The following is an 11,181-nucleotide window of genomic DNA, read 5'->3' on the forward strand; positions in this document are numbered from 1 at the left end:
TATGATATTTCAATAACCCTAGTCAATGAAATGTTATTCATGACCGTAATTATTATTAAAGCATCCATACTAATACGCTTACCTGTGCATTCCGTAGGATGTAGTATGATTGCATGAATTCCATCAATATAGTAATTATATATATATTTATCCTAATCTATAGTTTGTGAGATTGGTGAAGGTATTGGACACGTTTCTCCATCGAGAAGTGTCATCCGGTTTTCAAATGAAGATGATAACTGTTGACTCCAGGTCATGAATAAGATGGTTCATGTCGAACAATTCCAAACGCTTGGGAACAAAAGTGATACCCTGTCATGCTGCACCTACACAGCCAAAACATCTAGAGAAAACGTTATCATGGATTTTCGAAATCATCGATGTCATCAAAATGTACAAACAAGGGTAGAAAATAGACAACACTTCAGTTGTCACAACTTTAACCATATTCCACATCTCAGCTAAACTGATTTTTCCTCAGCCAACATGAAAGGAAAAACGCCACCACTAAAAAGTCACTAACAAACTACTGATAACATCAACAAGGCCAAGGATATCGCATATTTCACAACGATTTATGGAATATGAAATTTGCTACATTTGAAACCATTTTGGAAATTGACAAGAATGTCATCTGCTGAGGTCATGTCTCCCAAGAAAAGTACCAATCTAAGCAAAGGTAATATTTTGGGAATTTGGTATAAAGCTGATTGTTGGTGTTTAGCAAATTTGCTCTAGTTGCTAGGGAAGGTGAGAAAGTCATCGGTAAGACCACTACGAATTTGACAAGCTACGGAAGAAAACTCGAGTTCCAAAAGTTGGTCGGAAAGACCATTAAATTGAAGTAGGGGTTAATGGTTTTAATCGTCACTTGATCAATGCTAAAGTCTAGGTACAAACCTAAAGTTTTGTCTTTTGCCTTCGCGGTTAGGTTTGAGGTTCCCTAAGGTGAAGTGTTGGGTAAGATAATTCCTAATCAATAAGCTTTTGTAACTAAGTTTTCTCAAAGCTATAAGAAACGTTCGATAAGATGCAAGGAGAATAGGTGTTGTATTAGAAAATAGGTCGATAATGTATCATACTTCACAATTTAGTGATAACTCTGGTAAAATTTTGGAGTATAACGCATGGATATATGTCCTCAAAACATACCATACTACTTCCCAACTATATGACACGAACTAAAAGGTCTTCACAGTTTTCTCTTTGCCTAATTCACCCTAACAGTGAGAAATTAACTTGTACTTCGATTCTACTATCTACCTGTGGAAGTGATAAAAAAGGTGGCTAGTCGAAAAGGTTTTGTGTACCTAGATAGGTGATAAGGTAAAAAGAACTATGAGTTTACTGTCCTAACACAACATTGCTTCTAAGTTTCCACGATTTAATTTCTTCAGCTTAGATAGTCATTGTTAATCAATCTATTAGTCGCACCGCTAATTAACGCATATATGATAACTTGATATTATTCGTTACCCTGAAATTGTGAACTGGTGTTCTGGCACAAAGGTATCACTCCCAGATAATAGCATGTGTACGGTATCAGAAATCATACCACCTGAATAGTGGTTGACAATTCTTGGATATCGGACAGTATCATCAATTAGTACCGCCACAATAGACTGATTACAGATTAGAGCCCGCTCAGGTGGATAGTTTCGGATGACTGGTAAGGAACTGGTCCTATGAGGTGGTTCCGTTGATTCTAAGGAAAACACTTGCCACACGAGGATGAACCCATTTCCCACGTGATGTCATAGCATAAGTAAAGTACAGTAAAGTAGGATGAGAATTATACCGTCAAAGGTAGCCACCTATACCAAGATTTGCCAAGAATCCTCATCGATATGAAAGCTCAGTTACTAAAACCTGGAGAGGTGAAAAACAAGGGTGAGTGGGCCTAAAATTAAAACTTTTTAAAAACCTTCTCGAAAACATAGTAACCCCTCGCTGTAAAACAAGTATAGTTTCCAAAATATACATACTACGTCTAATAAGAAAATACTTACCGTAGCCTGCAATATCTCAAAAATTCAATACGGCCTAATATTTCGTAAATAAGCGTATGACGTCCGTAATCACATAATCTTGCGTAAGAAAACATATCATATCGAGTGGTCATCGACACATGCTGACACACAGTTCATGCAGAGATATTCTGATATGAACAGGACTGGGTGTAACAATGATATACACTCTAGTACTACAATCACGTGAATACTGGTGCTATGCGCAGCACATACAAACCCTAATTGCCTATAGCAATCTAGGATAGGACTGGCACCTACAATGGATCCAAAGTGAGCGTACGGTGCGATATGCACATACACGTGAAAGAATGGCCTTGGCCCGGGCGAGTACTAATACCGGTGTAGCAAACGATAAGTAGGTAACCCAAATATCATCACGCAATGGTAAATCGATAATTCAATATCCTTAGTCAATGAAATGTTATTCATGACCGTAATTACTATTAAAGCATCCATACTAATACGCATATGAATTCCGTCAATTTGGTAATTTTATATATACGTTATCCTAATCTAGGTGTACTATAGAAAACTCTTTAAGAAATGTATAAATGGAAACTAACAATTATATATATATATATACACATACATTATATAAAAGAAAAGACCCAGTCATTGATACATAGTTGGATCATAGCCTCCTAGCCTTGCTTGACCTCGTACCTCCTCAGGATAATTCTTTCCTATATGTGAAACAACTATAGTAATTAATTAATGCCACACGTGCAAGTTATGCGCCTGCACGCGCTTGCAGATCCCAGGTGAATATTCCGTCATATTTGACAAAATATTACGTTAAGTCTAACGGTGGTACCTTAACAGCGTCAAAATATTTTGTCATCTTTAATAGAATATTCTGCATCTTCTCCAATTTTTCGGTCACCGCTGCCGTCGTCTGGTTCGCCGGAATCTGGAAAATTTTGGCCAAATTTTTGTAAAAACTTTAAAACTTTATATCTTTCTCATTTCTCTACCATTTTATATGGTAATGAAGCTTGGGAAGACAAAAACAAGATTGTACCTTTTAAAAGTCCAAAAAGTGGACGGAAATGGATTGAAAATGCCTCGAAGATCTCAGCCCTATTTCAAACGTCCCAAAGTTGCTTGTTTACACGTTGGCTTGACTTCAAACTTAGGCGAATGACCTCAGGGAGTTGTGTAGTTGCTTCTAGACCTTCCAAAACCTTGCAAATCGAACGGAAGGTCACCGGAGAACCTACACCCGATCAGAGGTCCGAGTTGGAAGCTTAAAACTCGGTCATTTTTTAATCGGCTCGTATGGATGGACTCGTGGGGATGAGAGGAGTACAATGGTGGTGACTCAAGGTCTGATCCATGAGGTTTGATGAGTGTTCTTAGTTGTTGCAGAAGAAAGAGCGAGACTCGGTGTGAGGGAAAGAAGAAAAAGAGAGAGAGTTTTTTTTTTTAAAAAAAATAATAAACTAGTGAGAGGGAATGTCCAAATTTATGGAAGGGGACCAGGGGACAATGGAGGAGTGGTGTGTGGGCTCCATGTGGCTCACAAAACAAGACACAAAATATCCCTCCAATTGAAATTACCAAATCGCCCTTTACGTTTGTAAGTCCATAAAATCTCTATCATAGCTCCGAATTTGATTTCGATTGCGTCTACAAGTTCATATCGTTGAGTACTTCAAGAATACAGTAAAATAGTAGCTTGTACATGTCACAAAAGAATGGTCAACGGAAGTCAAAATTCTTGCCTCTAGGGGCATTTTCGTCAATTCACTCTTTTAAATAAAATCGTAAAATTAGGGACGGGTTGTCACACACCCACCCAAATTTTTAGGGTTTTGCCTTATGAAACATTTGTTCATCGCGCAAAACTTTGCGCGACAAAAGATTGGTCCCACAAAGTGTTTAAAAAAATTAAAAATTAAATTTCCCGTGTCCCATTTTCGGCACTAGCCCAAATTTAACTATTTTGCATGATGAAATATTGGTTCGTCGCTCAAAATTTATAGAAATAAATTTTATTAGACAATTTAAAATAAAAAATTAAATAAACCAACGAAATATTAGTATTCGTCACACAAAGTTGTTAAAAAATAATAATAAAGAAAATAATTTAATTTTACAATTTAAAACATAAATCAAATAAAATGAATAGGGTTTAGGTGACGAAATGTTGATTCGTCTCGCAAAGAAAATAATTTAGGTTAACAATCTAAAATATAAAATTAAATAAAAAGGGTTAAGGCAACGAAATATTAGTATACGTCGCGCAAAGTTTTCAAAAAATAATAAAAACTATGAAAATAATTTTTTCACAATTTAAAATATAAAATTAAATAGAAAAGAAAATGAACTGCGTTTGGGCGACAAAATATTTGGATTTTGTCATGCAAGGTTTTAAAAAAAAAAAAATTATTTATTTTATTTTTTAAACATGTTGTGTGACGAAGTCTAAAATTTTGTCATGCAAGAGATTTTTTTACTAGTGCGCCTTTGTACTTCTGCACCACAACCACCACATCACACTATTGGCCGCACCACCACCACCACCATTTCAACCATCACAACCCTTGCCACCTCATTGCCATTGGCCTCACTACTATGTTCATTTTTATCATTATATACTATTATATATTTTTTTGTATTAAAATTTTTCAAATACTTTTACATTAATTTTCATACTCACAATACTTTAAAAAATACAATTTATTAAATGCTCAACCACTTTATTTTTATAACTAATTATTTTTAAAGTACATAAAAACAGTTTTTTTTTAAATGTACATCAATCTCAAACTCAATTTGATACCGTATTTGACTTTTCCGCATGACAACATTTTGGTCGGCACGTCATCTCTAGTTCATCACTTGTGGCACATTGACTAATAAAATAATCAGCACGCAAGCAATTACCTGCATTAGAGGGTGAGCAATTACGTGGTACAGGGAAACCGTACGACAACCCGGCGTTATGTAGTTAGGCCCCGTTTGTTGCATGGTATTAAGTGGGAGTGCTTTAAGTGGGATTAATTTTTCAAAAAAATAATAATTTAAAGACTTAATTTTTACTTGAATACTAATTTAGTGACTAAGTCGACAATTTACTCAGTTTATATGAAAAAGTAATGATATTGTCTAATATATGTTTATCCCATATACAATGATAATTCTTATTTATATTAAAGAGTGTCAGCTAATAATATGTTAATGTTGTGTTTGTAAATTAAATTATTGTTGAAATTGTACACTTCAAACTCATTATGCTTTATCTTGATATGATGTGGTGAATATATTATATATATATATATATATATGAGATAAAAGAAAAATTGTACACTTCAAACTCATTGTACACTTCAAGCATATAGTGCAACTTTCATCACCATATACGTATGAAGGTGCTTTTCATACGGTGCAACTTTCATCACCACATACGTGTGAAGGTGCTTTTAGTCAAGAGGTATTCATCAATTTCCCCCCTGAATTTGTGACCATTAGCCAATTTCCCCCCTCAACTTTAATTTTGGCCAATCTCCCTCCTCAACTCTCATATTTAGCCAATTTCCCCCCTTAGCCAATTTCCCCCCTCAACTCTTATAATTAGTCAATTTGCACCTTACTGTTAATTTTTTAATTTGATCATAATTAAACAAGTGTGTGTAAGAAACTAAATAAGATGTATGTTAATCATGTTCCTATATCTTTATCCTATTACAAATAGATTAAAATTTAGAATTTTACAATTTATCATAGATAATATTATTAGTCATAATAAATCAGCATGGAGTAATTTTATTTGATTTTTGACTATACAAAATTGATAACGAAAAGGATTGATGTGTAAAATTTTGTATGTGAATACAATTTTCTTTATAAAAGTGAAAGCTAAGTTCAAGTAAATTGCGGAGAATTGGGCTTTAGTGAAAAAATGGCTAGTCTATTCATAATTTTCGACTCTTTATTAAGAATAACCCATTTTATTGAAATAGGTCTGATCCATGAGTTTAGGATTATTATTTCTTTTTGTTATTATTTCTTCTTCTACATGCTTTAAATCCGATTCATAACTTTTTCTTATAATCAACCCATATCACATACTAACTGTATTATGTTTTTGTACATTTTACCCTATATTATGCAGGTGAGTTTATGTTAATTTTAGTACTTTGTTGGAAGTTATTAGAAAAATTGAAAATTAAGAAAAGAATAGATGGAAAATTTCAAAGAAAAATTAATTGTTTAAAAGAAAAATTAATTGTAGGGTGCAAATTGACTAATTTTGAGAGTTGAGGGGGAAATTGGCCAAATTAAAGTTGAGGGGGGAAATTGACTAATTATGAGAGTTGAGGGGGGAAATTGACCAAAATTAAAGTTGAGGGGGGAAATTGGCCAATGGTCACAAGTTCATGGGGGAAATTGATGGATACCTCTTTAGTCAAATTAAGGAAAGCTGTTGCTCTAGTAGAACGTCCTCCACTGCTATATATAAGGTTTGGTCGATCTCTAAGGGCAGGCAGATCACGTAAAAAGATATTGATTAGAGAGAGAGAGAGAGAGAGAGAGAGAGAGAGAGAGAGAGAGAGAGAGAGGAGCAATGGCAGAAGTGAGTAACAAGCAGGTGATACTGAAGGATTATGTAGTCAAGGCTTTTCCCAAAGAGTCAGACTTGTGTGTGATCAACACCGCTACTATCAAGTTGAAGCTTCCCGCAGAGACTGATCAGCCAGCTGATGCGGTTACTTCCTCAAAGGAACAACTAGTCCTACTTAAGAACCTCTACTTGTCTTGCGATCCCTACCAACGACTCCTTATGGAAAGCGTCCAAGTGCACAGCGTCCCACCAATATCCTCCTATACACCAGGCTCTGTAAGTAAACCCATCAATCATATATATGTGTGTGTGTGTACAGTTTAAGGCAGGTGAAACGCGTGAAACACATTTTAACATAATTTCTTCGTGCAGACGATATACGGATATGGAGTGGCTCAAGTTTTGGACTCTAGGCACCCAGATTTTAAGGCAGGAGACTTAGTTTGGGGGATGACCAATTGGGAAGAGTACAGTCTAATCACTACACCCCAAGTCCTCTTCAAAATCCACCACACCGATATACCCCTATCCTATTATACTGGAATTTTAGGTAATAATTTAAGTCCACGCACAGTATATATACCTTTCTTTGTATACATAGTATAGTATAGTAGAGTACACGTACCTATCGCATACTATTGGTCGAATACACCCCTATTATCCGATACGTACTGTAACTTCTCTACTAATGAATCGAGAAATTTTCATTGCAATTTGCAGGTATGCCTGGTCTGACCGCTTATGTTGGTTTCTACGAAATATGTTCTCCTAAGAAAGGAGAATACGTCTTCATTTCAGCAGCAGCTGGTGCTGTTGGTCAGCTTGTTGGACAACTTGCAAAATTGATGGGTTGTTATGTTGTTGGAAGTGCTGGTAGTAACGAAAAGGTACTAAAACCAATCCGCGTCATAACCATTTCATTTCGGTCTTCATTGTAGAACACGGTTCTTTTAGATTAGCATTTCATTCACATGAAAATTAAGTATATTCGGCTTCTGGGCTGATCTTGTCATAGGTCGATCTTTTGAAGAATAAGTTTGGATTTGACGAGGCTTTTAACTACAAAGAAGAAAATGACTTGAATGTGGCTTTGAAAAGGTAATGTATATTTCGTTACGTTTCCTACATAATATACCATCCCTCATTTTTGTATTTCAGTAAAACCTTATTCTTTGTTAATTTTTCAATTTTTAGAAACATTGAATCTGATATATTTATATTTATGTCTAAGTTTTGTATCATATATTTTAACTTTTGACTTGTACCCATTTTTTAAAGAATTTATTATTGTCATTTCAAAAATCTCAGTGTACTCATATTTTTTTAATCTTTTATTTGTACTCATAATTGATTTATAATGTACCCATTTTCTTTTGATTTACTTCAACCCTTGGAGTAAAACTCAAATTTTAGGTTCTAAACTTACCCCAACTTGCTCCAACCCTTGGGGCAAATATGAATTAAAACTCAAAACTCATTTATGGACCAAATTTAGCCTAGGATTCCCCCTAGGTTAATGGGGCTGGTCCACCATATATGTATATTTTTTTCTAGTTTTATATTTATAAATTTATTGAATCTAACGGCTAAGATCTAATTTGATGAAATCCAACGGTAAAAAAAAAAAATCTAACTATCCAAATTTAAATCCAACGGCTAAAGTAATTAAAAAAAAAATCTTTTATGTGTTTCATATTCTTTCATAGTGTGTCACGAGTTTCATGGTGTCGGTTAGTGATTTTTCAATATTTTTCGGAATCTAAATAGTTTTAGGTTAACATGTTCATAAAATTAAATTAGGATAGTCTGTATAATTTTTTTTCTTTTAGAAAAGTTACTTTAAGAAAAAAAAAAGCCTAAATTTATTCTTTAATCATCTGGGGCTAAAATTTTAATCCAGAAGAGTTGGAGCAAAAAAGTTTCTGGATTAAAACCTAAATTTTCTAGGCTAAAAAATTTTAGGTTTTAACCCAAGTGTTAGAGATGGTCTAAATGTAAAATCTATTCACTTTTTTATTTATAATGTACCCATACTTTATAATAAAATGTACTCTTTTTTAGTTTAAACCTACCAATATTTAAAAATAAAAATAAAACATTTTATTTTAGAAAACACAAAATCTGATTAGATTTCACACAATTCGAATTTGATGAAAAAAAATTTATAAAACCCTATTTGGTATTAATCTTTGCATGATTTTAGGAAGGATTTAATCATTTTTGTTTTTTTTTTATTACTCTCCCTTCGAACTTAGTATAGTAGATTAGTATAGAATATCGCATGTAATAAAAAAAAACACATGCTTAATATATATTTGTGATTACGATTGCAGATATTTCCGGGAAGGCATTGATATATACTTTGAAAATGTTGGGGGTAAAACACTGGATGCTGTGCTCCTTAACATGAGACTCCATGGGCGTATTTCTGGATGTGGAATGATTTCACAGTACAATCTTGACAAGCCTGAAGGGGTAACTAATTTGATGCAACTCATATACAAGCGCATTCGTTTCCATGGATTTTCAGTTCTTGATCACTATCACGTCTATCCTAAATTCCTTGAGTTTATGTTGCCTCACATTAGACAAGGGAAGATTGTTTATGTGGAAGACATAGTTGAAGGCCTTGAGAATGGTCCAGCAGCGCTTGTTGGACTTTTTAAGGGTCGTAACTTTGGAAAACAAGTAGTTGTAGTCTCTCATGAGTGATGTATTCGATCAATAATTGATTTAGTCTACTTATGTTGCCATTTCAGCCATTATTATTCTACCTTGTAATTCAGAATAAACGTCACACGTGTTGGAGGATAAAATTTTACATCATATATATAACATAATAATGTACAGTTTGTACGTGGAAAAATCATTACTAATTGTTGGATTATGATTATAAAAGACGCAGCTGAGTGGTAGAGGCATTTGATTATTTTTTTCTTCCTTTGCAACTTCTTTCTCCTGACAAATTTGTAGAGAATCATACTTGGAATAGAGAAAATATTTCCTCTCATTAGTAAAAAAAAAAAAAGTTTGCGCGACGAACAATATTTCGTTGCACAAGATATACTTGGGCGACGAAAAAATTGTTTCGTTGTGCAAAATAGACAGGATAAGAAGAAAAAAAAAATTGCATGACGAATATTTGTTGTCTTTGCGTAAAATCAGCAATAAAACACGGGGTAATTTTTTTTGGCGTGAAAAATGTGCCCGAGGAAAAGGAGACATTTATGCGACCAAGGGTTCGTCGCGCTAGTTCTTGTAAATTTTCAATTAGGCCATTCATTGCAGGTGAATCAAAGGAATCAATATCGCATTTAATACAGATGTTTACGTGACAAAGCCTTCATCACGCAAAGGCCCTAACCTTCCTATAAATATGTGCTTCTACTGTCCTTATTCTTCACAATTTTGTTCTCCTTATTCTTCAAGAACAGATGGAGGATAAAAAAAAGGATCAGAGCGTGCCCGTCGCCAACCTGAACGATTTGAGGCAACATTTTGAGTTTGCGCATGCGAGCCATGGGGAATAATTGTCCCACTGCTGAGTGGCATTCTTGGAAAAATGTGCCTGAGAATGTGAAGAAGGTTGTAATGAATGAACTATTAGTAAGTATATTGTTGATGGATCAATAATTAAGTTTGTGAAATTTTTAGTTATATGTTGGAATTAATTATTTGCATATATGTGTAACAGTGTAAGTATACTCCAGATGATGATACGAACGAACAGTTGATGAAGTTGATGGAGGATGCTTTGAAGGCAAGTTACAAATCGATGGCATTATGAAGTCTTACAAAATGGACCAGGACCATCGAAATAGTAGTTTTAAATTTATGTTTTGTATGACAATATTTAAATTTGAGTTTTTTTTTAAGTTATGTATTTGGACATAATTACGTTTTAATTCCTGTTTGGTTTTTTTATTAAGGCCTAATGTAAGCACCCTATCACTCGACGGTGTCCCTCAGCCATCCTTTTGTTTACAGAGACAGCAATTGACATCTTCCCTTCAAGAGGCTTTTTGTTCCTTTTCTGTGACCCCAAGTTGAAAATCCGAAAGACTTTTTGTGGGATTTAGAATCCCACACGTTTAGTCAATAAAAGAGAGCAAATATGTCTTGTTGGCTTTTTCCCCTTTTTTAACTTTTATCTTGTAGCTTTTGTCATTTTGTTTCCACACCTATTACATTTGTATTTGATTACGGGTTGATGTGCCTTTGTCCACTATGACCTCATTCTGCAAGATTTCATTTGGATCAACATGCAACTAGCACCACACAAAGGCTGCTAGGGTTTATGGAGTGAAGTGTTTGCATGAAAGAATACTAAACTGCACTAAGAGGAGCCATGCTTCACTGATCTCTTCGCAAGAAGTCTCCTACTCTCTACTAATATTGTTCTAGCAACGAATATGGATTGCTCAAGAACGGAACATGTTCTAGGGAGAGCAGGGAAATCCTTACTTATAGCTATTAGGGTTTCCTTCAATATCGCCTATCATGGTGATTGGATTGATACACCTAATCACTATCCAATTCTTAATGTTGTCTCACTGAGGCATGTACAAGATATCTTCCAAATTA

General features: G+C 34.4%; 1 protein-coding gene across 1 annotated transcript; it reads left to right on the forward strand.

Annotated features, from left to right (window-relative positions):
- Positions 1–6,514: 6,514 nt before the first annotated feature.
- LOC103941525 (2-alkenal reductase (NADP(+)-dependent)-like) lies at positions 6,515–9,466 on the forward strand. Its single transcript, XM_009351732.3, has 5 exons — positions 6,515–6,873; positions 6,970–7,147; positions 7,318–7,484; positions 7,613–7,695; positions 8,931–9,466. Exons 1-5 carry the CDS (start codon positions 6,601–6,603, stop codon positions 9,307–9,309), a joined length of 1,080 nt encoding a protein of 359 aa, XP_009350007.1. The 5' UTR covers positions 6,515–6,600; the 3' UTR covers positions 9,310–9,466.
- Positions 9,467–11,181: the final 1,715 nt, after the last annotated feature.

Source organism: the organism of the source record quoted next, unplaced genomic scaffold (genome assembly GCF_019419815.1).
Source record: "Pyrus x bretschneideri cultivar Hongxiangsu unplaced genomic scaffold, Pyrus_bretschneideri_v1 Contig79, whole genome shotgun sequence".
NCBI lineage: Eukaryota > Viridiplantae > Streptophyta > Magnoliopsida > Rosales > Rosaceae > Pyrus > Pyrus x bretschneideri.